Here is a 26,478-nt window from a genome sequence, read left to right as displayed (position 1 = left end):
CACAACTCAAAATGAAAGTGTAAAATATAGCAAAAAACCTACCTGTTCTGAACCTTTTTGGGGAAATCAAAGATCACTATTTATTGACATTATACATGTGCTTTTTAATTTTTTTAAATTTTTTTTAAAATACATGCACTCTGCAGCTGATATCACAGTGGGTTTTTCAAACTTACAAGCCCCCTACCTACAGTGAGCAACAGCTTGTGCATTTTTTTGTTTTTTAAAAGGCATTGTTTGAATGTCTTTTTGGTTTGCACTCGATACAGTTTAGGGGGTGTCTTCACTGGTAGCAGCTATCCTGGCTCCATCCATGCACTCATCTTTGCCTCTAGAGACCAGTTCTCCAGAGCAATTCTCAGCAGACTGAAAAGAGAAGGATTATATTCGAGACATCGCTCTGAACAAGAAAGCTAAAACACTTTTGTGACAGGGAAATGCAGAAAGCAATTTATGCAGAATTTGAAAGACAGATGAGATGCAATGCAATTCTATGAACAATTCAGCTACCACTTTTTTTAACCCAACAATAACTATGTCACTTGTTGTTTGACACTGCATTATTCTCCAACTCATTTGTCCGCTTTAATGGAAAAGACTTCTCTTGCTCATGTCTCAGTGGCAGCCAGGCTAAACTAGAGATGTCAAGTTTCACTCCCTCTTTGCAGAGAAAGGCAAAAGGGATACGCAAAGTACAGGTTGGAGCTGGAGATCAGCCTCCTGAAAACATGAGTTTTGGAGGTAACCTCAATTCCCAACACCAGCAGCTTTCTGTGTTAGCTCCTGGCACAGTTTGGTGCCAAGGTTGTAAATACAATTTCCTTCTCTGTTCCACCAGGCTGGTGCCCAGTCTGCGTACCTGTTCTTTGAGCAGGAGAGCCACCCTTTCAAAGAGCTGGTTCCCATCAATGGAGGTCAATGCAATGTAGAGGAAGAGGCCATAGAGGACCGGCTTTGGGATCCACTGGAGAGGGAAAGGGAGGAGCAGGAGCGAAAGGCCAACCAAGAAGTTTGCCACTAGGCTTGTCAGCCGGGTCTCCTTCACACTCACAATCCTGGAAGCAAGAAAACAAGGATTAGGGGAGTAGGATAATATCCCAGTGCCCACGCAAGCTTATCACTGGGACTCACTACTCTGCATAGGTACAGGACACATGCCGCTCGGTAAACTCATCTCCACTGCACAGAGATCAGCACTTCTGGCCCTGTGCTGACACTGAGAAGGCAGAGCTCTGCTGGATCCAGGCCAGGCACTTAATCCATAGCTCAAACAGAGCAGCTGGAAAAATGCCAAATTCCCCTTCTGCAAAGCTCCACGGATCCTATCCTGAACTAAATTGCCCTCTAAAATAATTCTGTTTAGCACATTGGAAAAAAAAAAGCCAAAAATCCTCTTTCTGGGCAGTAATCCTTTCCTCGATTTACCCAGTGAATATACAATTGGCTTTTATCCAAAAGAAAACTCATTGACTTCTACAGGAACTAATGAACCTCTTGTAAAAAAAAAAAAGAAGCCTGCACTCTTGACTGCGAGTCAGCATTTTTGATGTATATGAGGATCTCCTTGTTTACATGGAAGGGAATACTGAGAGCACTACTGCAGGGAGCTAGAAATTTAATTCTGCTGTGGATAATAGCAGCTGCACTGCAAATTACCTATTACCATGCAAAACATGTAATTAATTAATGCAAATTTTGTAGAGCTGACAGATCACAGATTGATTTATTTTTTATGGAGGAAAAAGACTGACAGGAAAGCATGCAGCAACTTTCAGAACCTATTTGGGGGGTGAGGGGAGGTTGCATTGTTTTCTTTTCATTTCAACTAAACCTGTGAGCATCTCCTAGCTTGAAAAAAAGTTACCAGAAACAACAGGAGGAAAGAAAACCCTCATCTTTCAAGACTACTTTTAAATAGAGAAGAGGGGGATTCTTAACCTCTTAAGACGATAAATCCACCAATTCAGTGGATAAGATAGTGAGTAAATCCCCCTATTATCAGGGGAAATTCTTGACCGTAGGCTGTTTTGGTGTCATCTAGTGGCCTCGTTCCCTGGATGCGAGATCTCGTATTCTGAATTTACAATGTACACAAAATACTCTGAGGATTGACACAAGCACCAGCCATAAGATCTATCAAAACACATTTCCCTCTTTTACATATGCACTGCTGGGGCTTTATAATCCCTTCTGTCCTAAAGAACATTGATTCCAAGTGAATTCTTTCACTATTTAAAGTTTTTGTGAATCTTGGTTATAAGTAAGGTCAGGTTGAACTTCAAATCTGTTCATACATTTAAGAGCATAATGAAGCTGTGGGGATGAAGGAGCCTTTAACATCTGTATTTGGAGAGAGAGGGAAAGAGTAACAGCTTAAGGCTTGCTCTCAGGATTTGGGTATCGTGGCAGAATTAACACAGTCACAAGACCTAAGGAACCACAGATATCACAAACAGTACACAAAAGTCCTGAGGACAACACTTGAATTCCTTGGTGAGTAATGGGGCACATCATACATATTATCTAGGATTACCAAGAGAGGATGCACATTAGAGCCACAGAAGGTGTTGACCTCCCTCCTCCCTGGCTAGATTTAAACAGAAACCACAGCTTTCCTCTTTCCAGATTTTGTTCAGAATCTCTTGCAACTCTGTCAAAAGGTCCCTGCCACTGCCTAAAGCTGCCACGGGAGAGTAAAGCACTTCTCTTCATCTTGTTACCTGCAGACTGCTCTTGCCAGCTCTGGAAGAACTGGGGCATCACCTAGGTGGATATAGTTTGGCACCCTTTTCACTGCCTCTCGGTATGGATCGCTGCAGAAGTCTCAGAGATGACAGAGCCAAGTAGCTTTAAGTGCAACTGCAAGTGCTAATTCAGAGCAATTTGATAGTCCAATAAGGAGCGGTCAGATCACTTAGAGCTACCAGAACCACTACGAGCCTCTCAAGTGGCCCAGTAAAGCAGGAATGAAAGGATGCACTAACTGATTTAGCCTCATCCAGGTGCAGCAAGAGCTCCCCTGGTTTCCTCATTGGGCAAGATACAGAAGAAGCATTTCTGTTATTTCAGGCAAAAGCCCCACTGCTGGGGATGCTCGTGACCTTCAAAAGCACCAGTCCAAACACGCACAAGTTCACTACGTTCCTTGTAAGTGAAGTCATGTAAACCAAAGAGCTCAGGATCAAAATTAGATATGAAGCCACCACATTTCAATCAGAGGCAAGTCCATAAGTACAAGAACAGCTCAGAGTAGTAGCACTTTGGTAGTGGATTTTTGAAATTCATGAAATTTTCTGCCTGTCATCTCTTGGGAATACAGCAATCATGGCACTGGAGAGTGTTTGATCACATACAAGATGTGCTGAAACTACTGCTGCCAGCTCCTTCTAATGCCACTTAAAGTGGTTTGGAATTTCTTATCAGAACTTAGTTAAAATTGCTCATAATTGACCAAACTTGAGCTCTTTAAAGCTAAAGTTGCCAGCCTTAGCTTGCCACAAGACCAGCCTCGGTCTTCTAGCAATTCTAGTACCTTTCTTATTTCCAAGGCAAGGATATCAAGAACAGTTACATTAAGTCAATAGAAAAAACCCTGTAATTTGCTTGTGTTCAAAAACTGGTTTGGCCCTTGAGGAAACAGATCCAGAAAGCCTGTGCTGCAACAAAGTAATTAATGGAGATTAAAGAGCATAATCCAGGCTCATTTCTCTAGAATCCTTTAAAGACAGCTAGCACAGGATTAGCCATTCCCAAGCTCCTCCATACGAGTAATGAGAGTTTATTTGCAGATTGCCACATGAAACTCAAGTGGTTACTCTACAGGGGAGAAGAAAATTTTCCTTTCATTGTGACAGATCTTTATTCTTGTTTATATCATCAGCCTCACTGAGAGCTTTGATTTGAGTGCAGGAAAGGAGCCTGCCAAGGGAGCCAGCGCTGAAAGAACTCCTGATTTTCTAATTGAGCTTCAGTATGTTTCTTTTTCAGCAGAGCTGGCTAAGAGAAAGAAAAAAAAGATGACAACATTGCTCAGAGCCTCCTGTTTATAGCTCAATACTTTTCAGAGAGCTTCAGTCTCAAAGGGAGTTCAAATAACCAGGAAAATCCTCTTTCCCTTCTTCACTCCCAATATCTAGTTCACAGCACTCATTGACCCACCAATTTGCCCCCAGCAGAGGAAGAGCTGCGTCGTGAGAGAACATGCTTAGGGAGATCAGGGCACGCTCAGTCCTTTTTAGGATACTCGCTGGAGCCATGTCTAGGTTAGCATGGCCACAGAGGGCTCTCCAATGCTCTTTTAGGGCAGCTGGGTGAAGGAGCAGAGGACACAGGCAGAAGGTAGTCCTTAATTCAGGCAGGGAACTGGACTTTGTCAGGGAGAAGCCAGAGCACAGACTAAACACAGTAGGTGACAAAACAGGAAAAAAGCCACCAGGTATTAAAATTGACAACAGAAGACACAGTAGGGAGACTTGGCACACGCGTTTCAAAGTGTAAATTCTGCATCTCTCAAAGAAATGGAGAGTAGAGGTATCCCAGAGCATATCATGGACACCAGGAGCAATAGCATTGGTTAAAACCCTACAAAACTCAAATTGCAAAGTTGCTTTTTTCGAAATAGGGTGTAGCATTTATTCAAGACAGATATAGTAGTGGGAACAATGAATACCACCACATACTAATGGGAATATGAGCCCAAGGGACTGATTTCCCAGGAAGGGGCTGTAAAAGCATTGCAGGGAGCAGCAGAACTTGGCAATTTCCAGATGTGGCAGGTGAAATCTGTCCATCACCAAGCCAAAAAGCAGCCGTACCAGGTTGGGATGGGCCAGCTGGCTCTGAGAACAGTGTGAAGGTGAGACTGAAATTAAAAGACAAACCCGCTCCATCCCCCAAAGTAAATGACCACTTAGCCTCACTTTTGATAAGTGGCAACTCTGGAATGGAAACCAAGACAGAATAATTAAAACTAATGGCATGCAAGTGGAAATTACCCCTTCTGAGGTAAAAGCACTCAACTGTAACATACTGAGATCAAACAGACCAGATAATCTCTGTTCTGGAGCAGGTTTCATGATAAATTAGGTTTTCAATTTTTTTTTTTTAAATAGGTATCTGGATAAGAGTGTGCTGGACAACTCAGAACAGCAAATAAGCTGCTCAAATAGAAAGCTGTGACCCAGGCATGGCTTCACAGTTGCTTTTGCTTAAAAACAAAAGAATTTAATAAGCTTCTTGCCTTCCCATGGTGGAAGATGCTATGGGAGCTGAAATAACGCTGCATTTTTCCTACCCTTTGTAATAACCACCAGCCAGGTTTCACAGGCAATGAATCAGACTGGATTTTTTCTGGTGAAGACATCTGGAAAGATCTGGCCAAAGCATCTCCTCACATTTCCACAAGGATAAATCTGAAAGGCCTTGGCCGACTCTGGAAGACAACAATTTGCACCAGAGTGGGTGGAATCCCTGCAGACTGCCACCAGCCACTGATGAGAGCATAAAATTTGTGTCTGTCATAAAACAAGTGCTTTGGTGAAAGGGGATGAAGCAGGGGGGTCACAGGCCATGCTGGCTGAGGTAGCTTCATTTGGTGCATCTCCCCTCCACCTTCATATCCTGCAGATCTTTGAGAAGACAGCTAACTCCCCAAGCATACCGCCTACTGTACCCAAAGGATTAGGAAACCATAAATAAGACAGAAGAGATCCAAAACAGCTCTACAGTTCCTACTTACGTCTCGTAGATGTGTCCATTTTCAACCCTCTCCTCCACGTAGGCCAGGGCGCGGACATGCATAGGGGAGTGAGGGAAGGCAGCATGGATCCACGGGAGGCCAAAGACTGACAGCCCTGTGTTAATCAGTGCCACGAGGAGGAGGTCCCAGTGATAGGCTGTTCCCTTCACCAACCTGAAATGAATTTTACATTGACAGTTACACCATGTGCAAACTAACAGGCTGCTCTTGCTGAACCTGAGCTCAAATGCTAAACACTAAAGTGCACTTCCATGCACAGAGCGATTTCACACTCCTGCTTTACAGCCTGTGTTAGAGGAATGCAAAAGGTAATGAAATTTGATAGTTCACTCCCAAAGCAGTCATCTCCTGGAAAGAACAACTCTGAGCAGAAAGGCAACTCACTAAAAAAACACCCCATGAAAATTTCATCAATGTTTTGCCACTACGTTTATACGTAAATGTATACCTGCTAGCAGAGTCCACGTGGGCAGTGGTTAGAAACCTGGGCATGGGTTACCAAGCTACTGACACTGAAGTTTCCCACCTGTCTCATTTTTAACCCTGATATCCCTCCTTCCCCACAGCAGAAGACATGCTCAGTGTGCTGCAGTAATCCCCTAATTATGTAATTGCTACTGCATGATAAGAAAATAGGACATGAATTCATTAAGCTTCAGCTCCTCCTTCGTAGTCAACCAAGGAGATACACTCCTAACTTTGGTGAATGCAGGGTAGCCTCCTCATTTTGGTAGGGGAGGGGGTAAACTGGCAGCCTTCACCAAGGAAGCTGACCACTTCATATTCCCACTGCTCTGACTGAACTGGCATCTAGCTTAACCATACTATTTTTTGCAAGGTCTGCCCCTTTCCTGAATATACCCATCTGGTACCAACTGCTCAGGTGCCATGAGTAAAGTTTAGAAAAAGGCTGGGGAAGGATTCAGTGCTCAGACTTGGATCCCTAACTTAAAGGTCTATAGCCATGTTTCTGCCTGGGCATCACAGCAGACAGCAGTCTGACACAACACAAGGGATCAGCCGAATTTCTTGCCGGGCACCATCAACTTGAAACACCATTACGTGTTTTAAAGCCACCCAAGTAAGCTCTGTTCAATACTTAAGCAGACACTTGGAGCCATCCAAAGTGCTCTAGGACATGAGGCGCATGGAGCTAGTAGACATGACTCAGCACATGAAGATCTATGCCTGCCTGTCTCAAAGAGCAGCAGATGCCATTGTTTGGGCAGCAATCTTGGGTGGTGTTCAGTGTTTGGAACAAAAAGACTCATCAACTGGTAGTGCTCACTTCCATTGACTAAGCAGGCCACAGGGTGACTAGGTCAGGTAGATGTCTACATTGCAATGCCTCTGAAGCTGGAAGGTGCTGGCAGGAAGGGAGGTATTGTAAACACACTTCCTGTGTTGGCTCACACTTCGAAAGCACGACCCCTGCTCACATGGCGCTTTCAGAGCAAAGGCATCTCCAGCAACCCCAGGGTTATTGTTTGATTGTCCTGTCTGCCCTTTTCAGAGGGTTTTCTGTGTACAAAGGCCACACATCTAACAGTGGCATCATTTTAATCCCCTTGAGATACTGGTCTCAGCAGTCTTGCAGCACTGGTATACACCTGCTTTGAGCAATGGATAGGCTCTAATGAGCTTGTCTAGCTCAACACAAAGATCTAGATACCTTATTCGGAGTTATCTTCACACTGCCCCATATGCATGCTTTGATTATTCTTTACTAAAGCACATCAGTGCACTTTCAGGCAAGCATCATCTTTTCCCTGTTTTTTTCCTACACGAGGGAATCACTACATTTGTTAAGACACCAAACAGAATGTTCTCCTCTTGGCTGATATAAGATGACAGTATTTTTATTGTGATGGTGCCAAGTCCTAGTCTGTCTGTCTCTAAAAACCCATGCTCTGATACCTGATCTGCATAAGCTCAGCCCTGTAACACTATGAAGAACTCCAAAGACTATTTTGCATGCCTTAATGACATCCTAGTGGAAAACACCAAAAGTTTAGAAGAAACCTATATTAGGAAAGAGATGACCCACTTACTTCACAGATTTATGCAAACACTTTACTTAAAGGGATACAATAAGAGGAAAAATCAAGTGGTCGAAGAAAACCATATTAGTATAACTGAATTGGAACTCGTCTCCTCTCTCCTAATTCAGCGTCACTCCAGCTACAACATGGAGAATGCTAATGTATGTTATGCAAAGAGAGAACCCTCCCACGCATTACATTAGCAAAAAATCCTCTGAAACATGGTGGTTTCCCTGGAAAAAGAGTCATACACATTCATTCTTAACATCATATCTGATTGCAGTTGGCACAAAAACAGAGAGAATATTTTAATAGTGCAACATCTCAAGTTTGCACATAAATCAGACCTATCAGACATTAGACATTCTGTTTTACTTCACTTCCAATTTTTCAATTGGAGACTAACAGCTCCAAACACTTATTTTCTGATGCTCAAGTGCAGCATATCATGCTGTGACATTTGTGTAGGTCACTGAATTTTCATTTTCAAAAAGTTCTCTGTACTAAAAAGCAGTGCAAGTGTCTACATGAGTCAGACACTCCCTAAATATCTGGAGGTATATCCAGACCTGAAACCATACAAAATATATATGTAACATTCACACATGGGCAAAGAAGAAACAGGCTGAGGTGATGCGCTCATTGATGCTTTGCATTTTTGACTCACTGGCACAACATTGTGTTTTAGGAGATGGCGAGGAGTTAAGCAATAGAGTTACTTTCATCTGTGACAACAGAAGTTCTGAAGAACATGTTCAGAATATCTTTTCTGATATTCTGACAAGCTTTGAAGAAGCAGTGCTGGGAAGAGACTTGTTAACATCTCTCCACAGAGGAAAAGGAGTACCAAAAGCATTACCTGTTCTCCGGGGCATTTGTGAGCGATGCTACGATGTTCTGCTCTATGAAGAACAGCATTGACAGGAGGAACCCCAGCCCCATGGCACTCATCACTGACCCGATGGAGAGAGACTGGACTGGGGCCAGCACAAACAAGCTCTCAGATGGGTTGTAGTTAAATTTAGACACTGAAAAGAGGAGGGGAACAGTGTTAGGAGGCACCTTCTTGTCCAGCCATCCACATGGACTCAAGTAATGTTTTACACACACCATGAACTACTGGGAACCAGCACAACAAACCAGGCATGATGCCCTGGTATGTCGGAGCCAGAAGGCCATAGAAGATGCCTTGTTTAGTTTATTTTTTCCTCCATCCTCTTAGAATTTGGCTGCCATCCTGATTTGACAGATTACTACTAGTTCTAGTAAGGCATTACACATAATTGAGTCAAACCGAGAAGAGAAACTTGTTTTCTATAGATGTGGGCATTTTTAGATTGGAAAAATCTTATTTCTAACTAGCAGTACATTCCTCCTGCTCAGCTAATCAGCTGACTGAGGCTGTTTAAAACTCCCTCATATGCAACAAGCCGTACAAGGCATTTTAGTACAAAATGCTCCTGCTTTCCTGCCATTGGAAGGAATCCATGACTAGAGATAAATCACACATGGCCACGCGTCATTTTACAATCCAACTGGATGGAATGGCCGTCACAGAAAAAAGCCATTTCTTATTTGTTTCCATACATTTCCTCACATCACCCACTCACGTCATCACAGGACAATGCAATTCCTGTCCCCATTATCGCTTCCTGATACAGAAAAGCTGATCTATTTGGCCAATGAATGGTGTCTCATTTTTAGATTTCCTTGTGTAACTTAGAACTACCCAGATGCTCTGCACCATTTCACCTAAATTAGGAAAACGTGGAGACAAAGAGGACCATCAACTCTACATCTGTATGACTGGCAACAACCCTTCCTGCCTGCTAATTACTCTGCCCTTTGTTCTTTGCCAGAAATTGTTGATTCTCTTTTTCATACACCCTAAATAGCTTCTCCCCAGTATTCCAGAGGAAAAAAAAACCCCAAAACAACTTACTTTCGATTTCCTTGAAGATATAGGAACCCACAACAGAGAAAGTCAGAACTGAAATTGGTAAGGCACAGTCGGACAGAATTTCACGTACTCTCGCATGTAAATATGGGCTGCAATTTAGAGACAAAAAAATTCCATCAACACGACATTGTAGGGAGAATTGCTCAGTCCAGATAGCATTAATGCTTTAACAAGTGACAATTCAGTCCAATCTTCCAATTCTAAAGAGATACTTGGAGTGAAGAACTAGTCTTCAATTCAACCCTAAATCCTCTGGAATTTATAGCCTTTGAAGGTTGATGAATGCATAAGCAAAACCCATAAAGAAACAAGAAACTAAGATGCAAGCTAGAAAAAAGTCCTCCAAGCACCAATTTGTGTCTCATTTCCACTTTAGTTTAATTGCTTACTCAAGCATTTCAAATGAAGAGTTTTAAGGACAATGCAAGCAAAACACAAATTAGAGATGGACATTCGATTCCCAAGAGCACACTGAAGGTACATTCCCAATAGACTTTCTGGCACTAGACCATCAGTGGTTTTTGTTGTGTGTGTCCCCCCAAATGGTTCAATACCTATTTGGGGGGGAGTTACAGGAGTTCTAACATGAACTACATGGTTCACCCAAAGCTTTTTAGAAAGTCACCTGCGATGCCAAACCAAATACGGAAGGGCATCATCCAGTGACCGAACATTTTGTTCTGCTGCTAACATTTTCCACGTGGCCAGCCAAGTTCATCTCTGGCTTTGGCTTCCACTGCCACTAATGGAAGAGTTCCACCTGATTTTTCTGGGTTACAAAATTAAGATCTAAACCATTAGCGATTCCTCACAGGTAATATGAGCTAATCAGTAGTCTGAGCTCCAAGACTAAAGTAACTCACCTTTTCTTAAACTGATAGAGCGTATGACCAAGCCAAAGGGTACCCAACATCAACATGAGACTAAGGACAGCAGTTTCACGTCCATAATGCACATCATGCGTGCCTGTTTGATTCTCTAGGGACATGGATCTGCTCACTGATGAATTCATCAAGAAGGTGGTATTGATGCCGAGGCTTGGAATAGCATCAGTTCGTGCTTTTTCCAAGTAACTGTCTCCTGTGCGCCCATGGTAGTAATATTTCTTAAAAACTGTACAAACAACCAACAGGCAAGCATTAGGATAGGTTTGTGACAATCAAAGCAAGTAAAATAAAGTGGTTCTTTTCTGCTTGACCATGCAGTATTAACATTATGCTTCACCAGGTTTATAGCTCTACCCCTCAAACCAGTGAAAAGAAATCAGGAGAGCTACTTCTCTTATGAAGCCAGTGCTTTACAAATTTATTTTTCACTTATTTCAACAGGTAAAAGTTAAAATTGATCTGAAGAAACATTTAAACTGTAAGGACTTCCAGTGCTAATTATTTACATGGGTTTTTCTTCCTAGCCCTGGAATCACTGCTCCTAAGTGTTTGTATATATATATATAAAAAAACAAGACACCTACTTTCAGCAGCCTAGTAAACAAATTCCATCAGGATCTCTGAAAAAGTTAAGAGCAGCCAGGCTGCACAGATCCTCAAGTGGACTACATAATGTACAATAATTACTTTTCCTCCAAGGCTGATCCAGACTTTAAAGATAAGTGTTGATGATATGCAAAACCTGGCAAAACATTTAAATTTACACTGCAAATTGAAATACAGTTACAAAGCACCTGAAGTAAACCTGTACAAGTGAAACACCCAGTAATGCCTCTGGAACTGTCCATAAATGTATTAGGTTAGCTCAGAGGCATTTATATAAGTAATTAGCAGTTGTAAATACATTCTTGCTCTTGAGCATTTAGACAGCTGTGTTCCTGTTTCTATGGCATTAGCTGGCTCCAAGCATATCAACATGTTGGGATGATTTCACATCTTTTGGGAAAAAGAGCCTGAGGTGCACAAGGAGAAATAAAACCAGAAGATGGTTGGGCTTTGCAGCCTTGATACTCCTGCATTATGTGACTGGATGGCAGCAGGCAGCACCCGCTCTCCCCCATACCAATGGGGAGATACAGGAGGATGGAAACCACCCTGTCACAGCTTTGCAGTCTCTCTACCTTTCTTTGCTTTAGTCAAAATATCCCTTCAAAGTTTGCATAGGGAAACTCAAAAGTTTAGGGCAAGACCATCCTCCGTAGGCAAAAATACAACAATCTGAAGCTTAGACTACAATGCTTCTCAGAACATTTTCTCCCACCCCCAAGTAATAATCAAGTTTCTGAAAACCCCAAGCACCTCAGCTTTTCCATCTGTAGCAGCTACAGGAAAAGCAGGCAAAACAAACTGTAATTCTAAATATTTGAAAACAAGCAAGACAAACTTTAAACATTCTTGTAAAGTACAATTGGTATTTGTAACCACCTTGAATTTGGCTGAAGCGTAGTTTGTATTACTGCTGGTTTGGAGCTCACCCCATGTTTAGCCATGCTGCTGTTTTAACAGTAGTAATCATCTTTATTGTACCACATTTATGTTTTGAAAGGAGTCTGGACATTCGACAAGTGGATGGGGTCAATAGGGCATGTAGGTCACAAGAGACAAGATTAGTTACTTCACATTCAATACTTCTGTATATAAATTTAAAGATCACAGAAGGTTTACAGTTCAAGATTTAACCTTTCAATTTGCTCTCAGCAGCAGCCAGAAACAAGGAGATCGCTGCACATTTAAAGCATGAGAAATGTTCCCCCACTAAGGAGCAATCTCATTACGACCTCTGTTAGCACACGATGCAGAAATATGCAGTGCTATGGAAGAGGCTCTGCTATTATTTCCTCCCTCCATCCTCACAGCTGTGTCCAGCCCAGGCAGGACACCCACGCCTGCTTTACAAACAGGTAAACTGAGGCACAGAGCACTGCTGTGACCCACACATCAGCACAGGACAGGTTGTTGGAGGATTTGCAGTTTCTGGCTCTGAACATTAAAGGACACTTTTGTCATAACAAAAATGATTATTGCAGTATTTCCTGGGGACTAGCAGCTGGCCAGGGCTAAAAGCCTGTTCACCATCTCAGCTGACCCTACACATTACTAAGTCCTACAGACACACACAATTACTGAGCATATGATAAACTGACAGCGCACACAACCTGGCAACTATGCAGCATGTATTTGCATGCCTCTGTATTTAGATTTGGACTGGAACAAGAAACAAGTTACTTTGGTGGATTTTCTCAATTTCCCACGCTTGGCTATATTGCAATAACACATTCAGAGCTGAGCACGTCTTTGGTGCCATGCGTTCAGCCTGACTACGTCTACATACACTACCTCTCAGGTTGCAATTCAGTTTGCACCCACTTCAAAACTAGGTAGGATTACTTCACCCAATCCTGGATATAGGGGAAGAAACTTTGACTTTGGTATTTCAGTTAAAGCAATGAGAACATGCCAAGATAGCTAGTGCAGGACTTCATCCCACACCATGGATTTGCTATAAAATATTAAATTCCTCCAGATTTAGGGTTAGTTTGTTTTTATAACAGAGCTAAGTGAATTTTGCTGCCCATGTTGAGAGTAAGCAGCAAAGCAGGTGGTGCCCTCGCTGAAACAGAGCTCTTCAAGCCTAGTGTGCGCTCAAGTTCCCTCCGACAACATTAACTCACTTTGTTTGCTTCAGCTGGTTCACCACTGTTTCCTGCAGAGTGCAGATGTCAAGATCAAACACACACAGCTACAGTGGCTGCGCCACATGGCAAAAACAAAGTGTCACCGGGAAAACACAAATGCACGTGGTTTGATTCCTCTGTACAGTATTGCATCCCTCCCCCCTTCTTTCCTGCACAACTACGAGTACCTTGCAAAAAAAAAAAAACCACAAGGCTATGAACAGACTGAGAAAAACACATCCAAGCAAGAGCAGCATGTCCCCTGACGCTCAGGAAGCCTAAAGTCACTGTCAGCTGGCTAGCCATTACCAGGACACATTTACCAGCACAGAGAAGGTACCAGCTTTCTCTCCCTGCTTAACTGCTCAAGCAGAGTTTTGAGTGGGAGGGGGAGATGGCAGCAGCAACCATCACCTCCTGCTACGAAACAGAAGTGGAGGATAACAGATGAGCATGCAGCTGTGAGCTGCACTGGTGTCATGTGTTTAAATATGAACACTGAGAGGGTTAAGGATAAGTCTGTGCCTGCCAGCATCGGTGCCCTTCTGCATCTGGGAACATGGCTGGACCTGGGGTCCCATCTGTTGATGCACTGAACACTCTGATGCAGCTCAAGCCAACACGAGCTGGCAAGTGAGCAGAGTGTTGGTTTGGTTTTATTACCATTGTTCCTGTAAACTCAGCCCTTCCCAAGTACAAGGGAGAATGACACTAATTCACTAATCACACTGACTTCCAGGATCCTCTCCCATCAACACTACAATACTGTGAGGTATTACTTGCATATTCCTGAAAGTCTGGCAGCCGAGATGAATGGATGCCTTCTGTACCTTTAACCTGCACATCAGTCCCCTGCTATGGGAAATCAGCTGTCTACTACAGAAGCTCTGTGAACATTTGCATTTGCTAATTTTTAACAGAGCAGGTGGATAATCTGTTGAGGAACACCTTAGCATCACAGGGAGACTGTCTTATGTCTCCAGAGCAAGGCACTAACAGCACACATAGTGAGCAAGGAGAAACCAAGGTATCCCAGAACAGCTTCTCCTTCACCAAGCTTTGTCTAAACAGGGTATCTGAAAGATGCAGGTGTTCTGCAGAGAAAAAAACCCTCTGATTGCACAATCAAAGCCTATGCCCAAGGAGCCAAATTAAGGATTCCCAATGAAGCAAGGAAGTATCTCACTTGAAATTGCTTTGCAGTGTCAAACCTGCTCTTTGAAGGCATTCTCCTTGCATGCAAGATACCATAATGAGCCAAGACTGAGAATCTTGAAAACAAGGGATGTGCTCAGGGTGCTTAGGTATGTCCTTAAGGATTTCAAAGGATAGCCCAAACTTGGGGATGTTACACAGTAGGTCATAAAAGCCAAGGAATGCAGACTTGGTCAACTCCTCACTGGGATAAGCAGAAAAGATTGCCATTCATGTGGCATTTCTGCTGACATCTTTCACCTTCACAAATACTTCCTGCCAATCCTGATCAGGAAGAAGAGACCTGCCAGAGAAATTTGTTAAATCCCAAAGCTGCTCACAGATACTCACCCAGAGTTTAACCCAGAAATAGGGACCATGTGGCTGGAAAGGGCAGAATAACTGCAGGAGCACGCTGGAAGGCACTGCAGTCCTTATGTTGGCATTAAAGAAGGGTCTCGGAGCTCACATAAGAATGGGCAATCTCAACCCATCTTTCAACTCCCCTGCGTTTAGTTTTAATAATGTTGCAAGGAAAGAGGTCTAGATTCATTGCACTTAAATTGGATTTTTTTTTTGTTCCCCCCACCAGGACCAAAGAGACCAGTATCAGGGGAAGACTTTCACAGCAACATTAATATGGTTTCTCCATTTCTTAAGAGACTAATTTTCTACCTCAGCTAACTGAAATTTGAGCTGACAGAAATTCTGCATATCCAGGTGAACTGCTCACACAGGGCTGCTTCAATCTCACACTCATTTTTTTTGTGAAGACTCTGAAGGAACATGGAACAAGCAAACATCATGCATATTTGCAGCCTTGTATTTCCCTTTGACAAGGAAGCAGAGATCTGCACTGAAAAATATTGTTGCAAGACTTACCTTTAATAATGCCTTTGAAGGCATCAAGCACAAACGTGATGGATATAAAAAGTGCAATTATTTCTTCTGTTGATCTGTGGAAAAATCCCAGGAATTAATATAGCCATTAGCAGAGTCTGCATACAACTCCATTCAAAGGAAAGTAAGCATATTCATGCATTTACATGAAAATATCCCAGTTTTAGTTAGACTCCAAACAAAACCCAGTGAATCTTTAAGAGCTTCTTTCAAGCTGGAACAATAAGCTGAAATGATACTAGCCTCATCTCACAAAATACATTTTGCAGCAAGTTTGTAATTAAGAAACTTGTGGAATGTATAATTTTTCCATTTGCTGAATAATCTGATCAAAATATGACTTCAAAATAGCTACCTTTTAAAGAGCTTCATCAGAAGACTGAAATTAAAGAGGGAGTACATCACAAGGAAAAAGCTGTTCCACAGTCCAATCCAGGCATAAAAAGCACTGAAATCCAAGTTGTAGTCATCACAGATTCCTCGGATGACTGCAAAAATGAAGCATTCACATGTCAGATTAAACTTTTGTCATTACCACCCTGTGATTCCTACCTGCTTGATGGCAAAGAGAACCAATTTCAAGACTTCCCTGCAACCACTTATGGCAGATACCATTAAACCCCTGTTCTTACTCATGGATGAACACTGGATCAACCTAAACTGTTCTCTCCTTCCCTGTCCCCTTCCTTCACTAGAAACAGAGGCTCTTATCATCCAGTTGGTTTAATGCAGCCACATGAGAAAACCATCAGATAAAAAACATTTCCTCCTTGAAGCAGAAAAAACCACTTATTCTCACAAAATGTTTTTTCCTATGCAAGCTGATTCCTTTAGAAACCAACTTTAAACTAAACCTGAATCAAATTCTTCCCCCTCTCCCTCAGCACCAGAAGCAGCCCTTCGATATTGATTTATTAAACAAACGCAACTAAAGCTCTAACAGGATCGCAAGGTTCTCGTACAAATCCCATTACACCGGTCGCAATCACATCGGTCCCAACGTACAAGTTTAACAGACTTACCATTAATGTAGAGTGCTAAAGGAGCCGTAGTTAGGAGCACAACTAGAGGTTGCCCCGAAAAGAGCGCGTAAAGCAGCCCTCCAATACACTGGCCAACAATTGTCTTCTGCACATCTATGAGTAATTGGGAAGGACAGAAACAGGGTTTTTAATCAACACCTCCCTGACCAAGGAGCATTCACAGGCCATAATGAGTAAGAGCAATGCTTAGAGAGTATGACAGTAAGACATTGTGAAAGCAAGTGACCCTTTACCAGCAAACGTGCGCCATTAATTTTGGATGCCATCAGGTCTCCAGATGTTGAACTATGAAAGTTGGGTGGAGGTTTTTTGTTTGGTTTGGGGTATTTTTGGTTGTTTTGTCTTTTAAATTTTAAACCGCTATAAAAACATAACCAGTATTTGTGGAGCCCTTCAGGACAAGATTTCAGCTGAGACTCTTATGAACTGTAGCAGCAATATCAACTGCTTCAGGGACAACTTGGATAGAGCAAAGCATCATCCGCTATACCAGTGATTTGACAATCAAATTCAGATCAAAAGCACAGGAGCTTGTACCAGGAAAAATGTGCAGATACTTACATAGTTATAAAGTGAGCATCATAAAAATACAGTAGCATACATCTGTATCAGTCCAAGTCAGATGATACTATTCAAAGTAGTGTTCAATTTTTCTAGTCTTCTGAGAAAGCCATGAACATAATTAGAAAAGCCTTCAGTGGCATTCTATTCATTAAAAACTATCACAATATCCTGTGACCAGAGCTACTCAGCTTGAATACATGGGATCCTATAACAGACGCACAAAACTGATAAACTTACCAATAGCTCCTCGAGTATTTTCATCATTGAGTGACCCAAATGCAATGGAGGGAAGGAGGCACGCAAAATACAGAAAGATCATAGTTGTGATGTATTTTCCTATAGCTTTGTTGTTTCCAATAACACCTAGTGTAAACCATAACAAATGTCACATTAGTACTGCCCACTTCAAAGCATTGAAACCCTACTTGCTTCAGTCATATGTACCATTAGTTATTTTAATGCTGAAAGGCAGAAGTAGAAATTCAGTCCACACTTTAAATGTATAGGTAGGTCTTTAACATTTGTTTTTGCACAGCCATGCTCTTTCGTTCATCTGGGACCAGAAGTAGAAGCACCAACATGCCACCAGACTGCTTGAACAGACATTTCTGGCATCGTCAAAACAGGAAATACTGGAAGCCTTTTGTTCAGTTTTGCCAGCCCCAAAAGCTTGGAAGAAGATCAAAGCAGAAACTGTAAGTTTAAGGTTTATAAAACCCCCACCCCCTGGCCTTTTTAATACCAACTTTATAGGTATTCTGGGCTATGCCCCTAATGAGCTTCACTCGTCTTCGCAACTCACGATGCTTTGGGCAGGAAAACATGAAGCACTTTTTTCCCTAGGCAGAAGTCTGAGGTTATAGGCTTGAATCAATAATATGCTATGCTGAGCCAATTAGTGTTAGCAGACTTACAAAAACAAATAGCACAAGAGGTCAGGAATGCGTACATTAAGAGTCTTACTTTAAAAAAAGCCCTTGTGAAAGAATGGCTTCTTTCTTTTCATCCACTTACCCCCTCTCATCTCCACTGGAAAAATCACACCAGGCCAAAACAAAAGCAGCCAGAAAGAGAATTAAAGTGTCATAATAAGAATTTAAGGGCCTCTGAAGTAGCTTCCCTTCCCTTTCCTGTTTTCAGGCTGACGTCCATCCCCAGTGAGCTCATATCACACAAGAAAGGATGAGAGATGACATCTGATATTGCTCAAGAACATAAGTTTTTCCACAGAACAGCCTCTTCAGAGAGAACACACCAGAGAGGGTCTTTTCAAAGAAAACCTTGAAACAGCCTTCAACCTGCATATGCCACCATCCTTAATGGCGCTCCTGCTGCAAGACACTTGGACAAGCTTGGAGTTGCCCAATTTCCCTTTCTGGAAGCCTCCTGAGCAGTGAACTCCTACACAGACATCTGCCCCTAAGCTCCCAAATGCCCATCTAAGCTGTTGCTAGCATCAGTCCCTTGCTGAAGGAAGCTACAAGTCAATGAGTTGAATCAGAGAAGAGAGGGCTTTGCATTAGAGGCTGTTGGTGCAACACTGAGAAAGTCTGGACATTACCACAACAGACTAATTGTACCTCTAGGAGAAAGAAAAAAAAATTGCTCATTGACTTTGGGATCTTATCTAACATCTGTTTTCTGCACCATTTGCAGTGCAGAGATAAGGACAGAAGGAGGATGCAAAAACCAAAAGTCAAAGATGATGCGTAATGATCAGGCAGCCACATGAATAAAGGACACCTTGCGATGGTTCCTGCTTGCAGACACAACAGAAGACATAAATAGGACTTTTGATGCTCAGCATCCTCAAAAAAAGGCAGGGACTGAAACTTGACAAGAGACATCTCAAGCATGCAAATATGAGCCTGACCTTCCAGGCGTCATCGGACCAGCTGTTTCAAGGCAGATTCCTTTCAATTTATTGTGAAGATTCAGAAACCACAGACCACATTCCTGACCACTCTTGGCAACCAAAAGGCCTGAAATTTACTTCTTGCAGATGAAGCTTTCTCATGTGATCTTGAGTTCAACAGCTGCAGGCTCCTACCTCACACTCCCAAGTGCCCAAGATTTTTAGAGAAAAGGAAAGACTTGGCAGGGCAAACTGCGGACCAAGTGGTAGTTTTGTAAGTAGAGATGGTCACATCCTCGTTCAGATGACTTTGCACCACTCCAGAATACCCATTTTTGAACAAAGTCTTTCCAACATGAAAGGTCAGAAGCCACAATGCCTGAAAGCTTTGAAATCATTCATAAAAAGACAGGCAACCAGGACCAGAGAAGAAACCAATATTAGAAAAGGCTCATTTGCTGAGCAGAGAAAGCTACGTAAGTGATGAGGTACTTTTTAATCTACCTGAAAGTTTGTCAGATTGTAGTATAAGAGGGCAGAAGGAAGGAAGAAGCCTTGAAGAGCATTGCAAGAGCTCATGCATGGCTTTTAGTTTCAGCTTCAATCCCTGCCAAGCAAGAAGGAGTCCTTGCTGATCATGGAGGTCCTTATGCCACATCATGGCTAGGTCCAAGACTTCCAGTACAAAGCAGTACTTTCTTTAGTCCATAATCAAAACAGACAAGATCCAAGGAGCAAAGAAACCCTCCTGGTGGGCAGCAAAATTCACTTCATAATGGAGACAATAACTACATCAGATTGAACATACCCTTTCACAAACATGATCAATCACTCCTCAATCACAGTTAAAATCATGAGCAAATACTGCCTCCTTGTACAGATTCACCTGAGACAAACACTAAAATCCCGTGTTAGCCACAGTTTACCTTTTGCCTTTTTAAAGTCAACATCTGGTTAAATATTTTCAGGGTCTATTTGCAACCCAGGGACTGACATTACTTCATTTAAATGAAGGTGGGCTGCATTATGATGGCATTTCATCTGTAGCAGGCTCATAAAGCCATTGAAAAATGTGTCATTCCAACTGCACAATGTAAATTTGTGGCAGAAAAATCAACTCAGTCCAGCTGTGACATTTGAGTAGCTGACTATTACAGAAGCAATCCCTTGACGTTAAGGTACATCTACACATTGAAATGGGAAGCAATTATGTTCGTCAACATGACAGTTCTATTTTACTTGCTTGAATTTCTGAAATGTCGTAGTTTTTTTAAAGACAAGGTTAGAGTTTCAGAGAAAACTGTAGCATTTCTGGCTTCACTTTGCTTGGTATTCCGCATTAGTAAGTTAATGACCAAGAGACCCAAAGACTGGGACTAGAGCTCCTTAAGTCTACTAATTGTACATTTACTGAATTAAAGTCGAAACAGATGGACATCCTATGAAATGTCTGACTATTAATGTTCTTTCCCAATTCTCTGACATGTCCAACACAAAACAAGTTTAATTATACTGATCTGCAGCACAGCAGCAAGGATGTATCTATTAAAGCCCTCATTTAAAAAAAAAATCACCTTTCAATGGTAAGAGCACACAGTAAGGATAACCGTTCATAGGTTTTGAGCCATAAAAACTCAAAGCATTACATGCTTCTGCTAATGCCCTCAAGCTGGGCTTTCACTTATGTTAGTAGCTGCTGGACTCTGCCCAATTTTCTGAAGATGAACAGAAAATGAATCTTCCCTGAAGTCCTGTGAAGAGTAAATCATAGTACAAATGAGGCTAAGAACTTAGCTGGAAAAGGAAATCCACACTTACTGATTTTGGAGCAGAGAAGCCAAGCATATGCTCAGACTAGAGAAGTATGAAGAAACAAATCAAGGGCTCAGTTTTCCCTTCTTCTCTTGTTTCTTTCAGCCCATTTCCCATGAAGTGCTAGTCTCTTGGAAGGAAGCATCCACAGACAAAACAAGATGCTTTTACACATCTTTAATGCATTCCCAGCCACCACTGACACAGAGTGACTTCCAAAGCATCATAGCTGCAAACCCAGGCCACGATGCCCCAAAGCATCCAACAAGTCAGTCATCAAGTGGCTACTGAACTTTTACACCAAGGTGATATTTAGGAATGAAGGGCTGCAGAGTGATGCAGGAGCTACCCCATCATCTAACCTAGAGCAGCAGAGGCACTGAAGAAAAAAGGAAAAAGCCTATCTGCAATCCCTTTATTTTTCCTCCTCCCTCAGGAACGCAATCCTGCCAAACAAGGTGGTGAGTGCAACCAGGTGAGAGAGTCAATCAAGATTTGGCACATGGCACAGCCAATCCACAGTCAACATTTTAGCAGGTTTACACTCTGTGCTATCACAGACAACCAGCAAGACAAACCTTTCCTTTCAAATCCCATTTCTCTACTGCCTTTAAACCTTCCTTCTAAGCATGCCTGCATTACAGATAGCTTTGGAGATCTCCCTCCTGTAAAACATCAACACCAAATCCTGAGGGTGATGCCAGCAGATGTGCTTGCCTTACTCTCAGGAGCTGGTTAGGGACCCTCTGCAGTACCAAGGACAGGGAGGAATCCACATCTCCAGCTGAACTACCCACCCACCATGGCACATGCAGAGGACAGGTCCAGGAGAACAACAGGGAGAAACAGGTTAAATCTCAGCTCCCCTCTCTTCCGTCCCCCCTCCCTCCCTGCAAGAGGTGAAGGGATACAGCAGAACACAGCATCAAAGCTCACCATAAAACTCTCAGGCACCTCAAATTCCTCCCCCCCCCCGCCCCAGCACTCCAGGCACTACATTCATAAGTGTTTATTCCTCCATGTGGTACCAGAAAATACACACTGAAGAATAAGGTTAGCAACTTTAAGGGGTTTCAGGAAACTTGTAGCTGAGTCCAGGCAGAATTCCCTCCTGCATTAAAACTAGCCTCAATATAAAAAAATTCAGGAAGTTCCTACAGTTCAACCAAGTTTTAAAGAGTAATAATATTGATACACACACATTTTGAGCCTATATGACAATATCAGGATGAAGTTCTGTACAAACTTTAAGAAAGCAGAATCCCATAAACAAAGGTTGTAGTCATTAAGAGGAGACTACATGCCAAATTGTGTTAATCCTAACTTCAAAGGAAAGTTACAGGTGTTCTTAAACTGGGCATAATCCAGTTCTTCATCTTCACATGCTCCTGCTGGGAGACACCTATTACCTATCACTGAAGTCCTGGACCAAAAGTTTAGAAAACTCTTCCTTGATCCTTTCATGTTCAGTAAAATGCACAAGACTTCTACAATCCAAAGCAGACCTAAAACTGACAAATTCCTAATCTGGAGGAAAAAAGACAAAAAAAGAGAAAGATGATTCCTTTATTTCCTCTCCCAAATCATGATGGTTAAGGATAACGTAATGGCCAGCTTTGTGCAGTGTATGAAGACCAATCCTGCAAAAGTCCAACTGACAAAACATTTGCTGGCCCTACGAAAGCCTTATTATTTATCACCCTGCCCTTAATCAGTTTATCTGTCTAAACCAAAACCCCAGGATGCTTCTCAGATTGAGGATTTAGAGACTCCAACCATTCAAAAAAAGGCATCTTTGTAATTCAGAGCTCTTTGATAATGCACATGTGGTTGTCTGGAGTGCAGATACTTGGATAGCTCAAATCCCCAATGTTCTGGTACACTGCTGCTTTGAGATGGTCCAGGAATTTCACATTCCTGATCACCTTTGGTCTTGGTGGTTTATGGCGGATGCTGTATGCTCCATCTGGTTTTCATTCCATACAGATCCTTAAAGAATTCATCCTAATTTCTGGTTTTAGGAAGAAATGGCACATACTAATATATATAGGTTTTTAAAAATCCCCCCCCCCCCCCCCTTATATTTGAAAGAGCACAACTGCTCCTAAATTGAGTACTTCACATTTGAGCTGCAGTAGTTCTTGAGTTTCACTTGGCTCATTTCTGCATCTTTCACTCTCCAAAAGTCGTATAACAATGCATTTACACTTCTTAACATATATTTGCATTTTATACCAAATCCTTTTTTTCTAGAATATTTGTAATGCTCACTATGACATCATTTCATCACTCAGGGCAGATGCAACCAAGGGAACAATTATTTCAAGCTAGTCAATCCCAGCCCCCTGTTTAGGTCAAGCTTGATCTGCTATATACATTGGTTCATGGAAAGCTTTTAAACTTTGACTATAGCTGACAGCCCTGGGGCTAAAAGGCAGCACGCACAGGCTACTTTGGATGCATGCAGAGCCAGAACACAGACCTCGAAATGGATTTCCAAATCTGCTGACAGTCAATGTCAGCTGCAGGACCATCACATGATGCTTTTGTGCCTATGAACCTGCTGCACTCAGGACATTGCTCCACCTATAGTTGTCAAGCCGACGCTGCTCTGTCGAGACACACATGGGTCCCCCACAGGATGCTTCTCCCTGAACAGCAGTCCTGCAGCACTTCCCTTCTGAAGTGCTTCAGTATCCCTTTCATTATAAAGGTAGATTTTGACGGGCCTACAAAGCAACAGCCATAAAGATGAAGTGTCCTGAACCCACTCCAGAGGTGTCCAGATTAGGATCTTAAGTCCACTAAGTCCTCTGTCAGACCTAGTGCCAATGATGCATGTGCCAAGAAATATCCTTCTGTTTTATCAGACTCCTTGCTGCTACCCTGAAAATTAATTTCTTGTTCCCCTTCCTCCTCAACATACCCTCAAATCCCCTGAAAATATAGCATTAACTTGACTTCAAACAGAGCATGCCCTCCTATCACCCCAATCCTCCTGAAAACAGTTTCATCCCAGCAGTTACAAAGCACTTGGAGAAGGCATCCAGCACTCAACCACTGTGCCAAGCCAGCATCTCATCTTATTCTTCCCAGCAGAGTGGATAACACCAACTGCAAAGTGCATCGTGGTGGATGAAGCAGTCCTAGTCAGCAAAGCTGGATCTTTGTGGGAAGCAACTACTTGACAACTCCCCCAGACACGTGGCATCTCCTTCAGTTGAGCAGCCAACAGCTGATTGCTATGTTCCTCTGCTGGTAGTGACCATCCTTGTTGAAATGCAGTGGAGGACACACATCCATACCCTGCCCATGCTTGCTTTCAAGCTTAAGCATCTGTGGAAGGCAGCTTTGCACTAGAATGCTTGTCTGAAAAAACGAGGCTCAGGTATGCATCTTATTTTCTTATGCCAACTCCAAGGGAGATAGCCCTCAGCAGAGGTGCAGCAGGGAAGGCTGGGACACTGTGGCTTGAGCTAGGGGAAGATTTAACAGCAGGAAGGTGTCTGACACAGCCCCGACATTCTCCCTGCCGACACTCTACATCTTTATTTTACACAAGCTTTCCGGGTTTAATACTTGAATATATTAACCAACTCCCCAATAAGCTGTAAGAAACTGAATGTGTTTTGACATCAGGCTGAGGCTCTGTAATCATGGTTTGCCCTGAAGACTTCACAGCCTTTAAGAATCTCTGAAAGTGAAAGTTTGCAAGTGAAAAGGGAGAAAGTGACTCTTAAAACCAAACAAGGCCATTGTAGGAGCTATATAAAGACCGAAACCTGAGACTCAATATAAACACCGTATTGCTGCTCCCGTGATCTGGCTACAGTAGACAAGCTATATCCTGTTTTTAAAAGCACCAAGCTGAAGTTACTGCAGCTCAGATTTTGTTTAAGCATTCTCAACTCCCACAGCATCACCATAATTGCTATTGATGCTGGCTTGCAAAGCCAGCAGAAAGGGTCTATTAGGCCAGTGCTGACTAATTAGGTTGAAATAAGAGTTGATCTGTCTACACACGACAATAATCAATCCATTTAATCGCCTCATTGCTTAATAAAAAATTAAAATCCTCATCTACATACAGCTAGCATCTTCATTAAAGGAACACTGCAAGATTCTCATCTATAGGGTGCCATGCTGCCTATTCACAGGCTTTTGTCAAAATATTATTTAAAATAAAGAGAGCTATTACACATATCAAAGAACACATTGAATGCACACTGTAAACAGGACATCGCATCACAAAAATTCAAAATCAGGCCAATGCTTTCATAAACATTGGCCAACATACCGTCAGTGAAGTCCAAAGCGTACACTGGAAATCTTCGTGCAATGTCATCAGAAATCCCCTTGCCAACACTGAGAAACTCATGCAACTAAAGAAAGGAAGGAAGTGCTGTGTCAGTTTAAAGGCTCATGTATTGTTAAAGAGATTAACCTCCTTATTCAATACTGATAGGAGCAAAACTTGTCATTTTGAATAGGGTATTCAAATCAGATTTTGTAATGATAATAAAAATAAACTCTTTGCACTTCAGTTTATATCCTCAAAAAGCATTGTAAAAGAGAAAATTCCCCAAATCACTGCTTTCCTCCCTTCCTTCCCTTCCCCCCCCTCCCCCCCCCCCCATTCATATCTGCATCCCTGCTTTGCAGGTAAGGGAGCTGATGCAAAGTGTGGAAATGACCCGCTGAAAACCTGGCCAACAGCAGGATGCTGGGTAATGCCTGGGTACCCATGCAGTAAACATCAGGTCAGAGATGCCTTTCCCACCCTGCTAGGCAACGTCTTTTTCTTTAGACACCACTGGAAAAAACTCTTCCCCCAAATCCACATGAAGACTCTGAAAGGGGATCCCCAGCAAGTGCTCCCTTCCTCAGCATTGCCACAGAAAAGGGAGACTTCAAATTGACTTAAAGGAACTAAGACTCTCTACACCTCAAACTCCACCAAAAAGGGAACAAGCTTGAGTAACTTCACTAACCAAACCGTAATTCCTGCCCATTAAAAGACAGTAAGATTATTGTGAAAGGGTTCCAAAACTCCAACATGTTTCCTTTTATTTCTGGTTTAGGGGCCTGCAAGGTGCAGTATGATTTTTTTTTTTTAATATATGATCTGATGCTCACCACAGGCAATAAGGAGCTTTTCAGAAATATGTGACAGCTGCTATTGACTTACAGCCTCCCAATTCTCACAACTACATCCTTACAGAAAGCACATGGAAAGCATCAGAGTAGGCAACACTTGCAAATGAGGCACCTGTCAGATTTTTTTCCTGTTATCCTCAACTCAAGAGTACACATACTACTCTGAAAATCAAATGCACCTTTATACAGTGCTAATTACCCCAGCTGCCTCATCTAAAACATTTCATATGTTTATTGCAGAACAGAAGACTTATAACCTCTGCTAGGGAGTGTGTGTGTGGGGGAAAATCACAGATTCAAAATTTACACCAACAAATCATCTCAAACCAGCATGGACATCTTCCTTTGGCTGGTTTATGTAGAAACTGATAAAAACTATTACTTTAGAAAGGACTTGACACTACAATGCTTGTTTAACAGATTGCACACAACTTTGCCTTTTCTCATGGGACTCACCTGGAGTGCCTGGAAGATCAGAGCCATAAATAAAACACAAGAAGGAAACCTTTCCCTTAAGAGGAATACAATGGGCACAGCAAACACTAGGGTTTGGGGTGCAAGAGATACCTCA

The 26,478-nt window shown here is 42.3% G+C and overlaps 1 protein-coding gene across 4 annotated transcripts in view; it reads right to left on the bottom strand.

The window, feature by feature from the left end:
* Positions 1-26,478, bottom strand: part of SLC4A11 (solute carrier family 4 member 11) — a 97,891-nt gene that overhangs the window by 8,402 nt on the left and 63,011 nt on the right. For all 4 annotated transcript variants that reach the window (XM_054824417.1, XM_054824415.1, XM_054824416.1 and 1 more), the window contains 10 exons: positions 25,048-25,132; positions 17,321-17,446; positions 16,499-16,612; positions 15,832-15,964; positions 15,459-15,532; positions 10,624-10,873; positions 9,743-9,849; positions 8,660-8,828; positions 5,738-5,911; positions 860-1,055 (listed from right to left, as the gene is read on the bottom strand). In XM_054824417.1, the coding sequence (XP_054680392.1) occupies positions 860-1,055; positions 5,738-5,911; positions 8,660-8,828; positions 9,743-9,849; positions 10,624-10,873; positions 15,459-15,532; positions 15,832-15,964; positions 16,499-16,612; positions 17,321-17,446; positions 25,048-25,132 (1,428 nt within the window). The remainder of the gene's footprint in view (positions 1-859; positions 1,056-5,737; positions 5,912-8,659; positions 8,829-9,742; positions 9,850-10,623; positions 10,874-15,458; positions 15,533-15,831; positions 15,965-16,498; positions 16,613-17,320; positions 17,447-25,047; positions 25,133-26,478) is intronic.

The sequence above is a fragment of the Grus americana genome, chromosome 4, assembly GCF_028858705.1.
Source record: "Grus americana isolate bGruAme1 chromosome 4, bGruAme1.mat, whole genome shotgun sequence".
Lineage (NCBI taxonomy): Eukaryota > Metazoa > Chordata > Aves > Gruiformes > Gruidae > Grus > Grus americana.
Note: the sequence above shows the minus strand (reverse complement) of the source record. Positions and strands in the feature narration are given on the sequence as shown.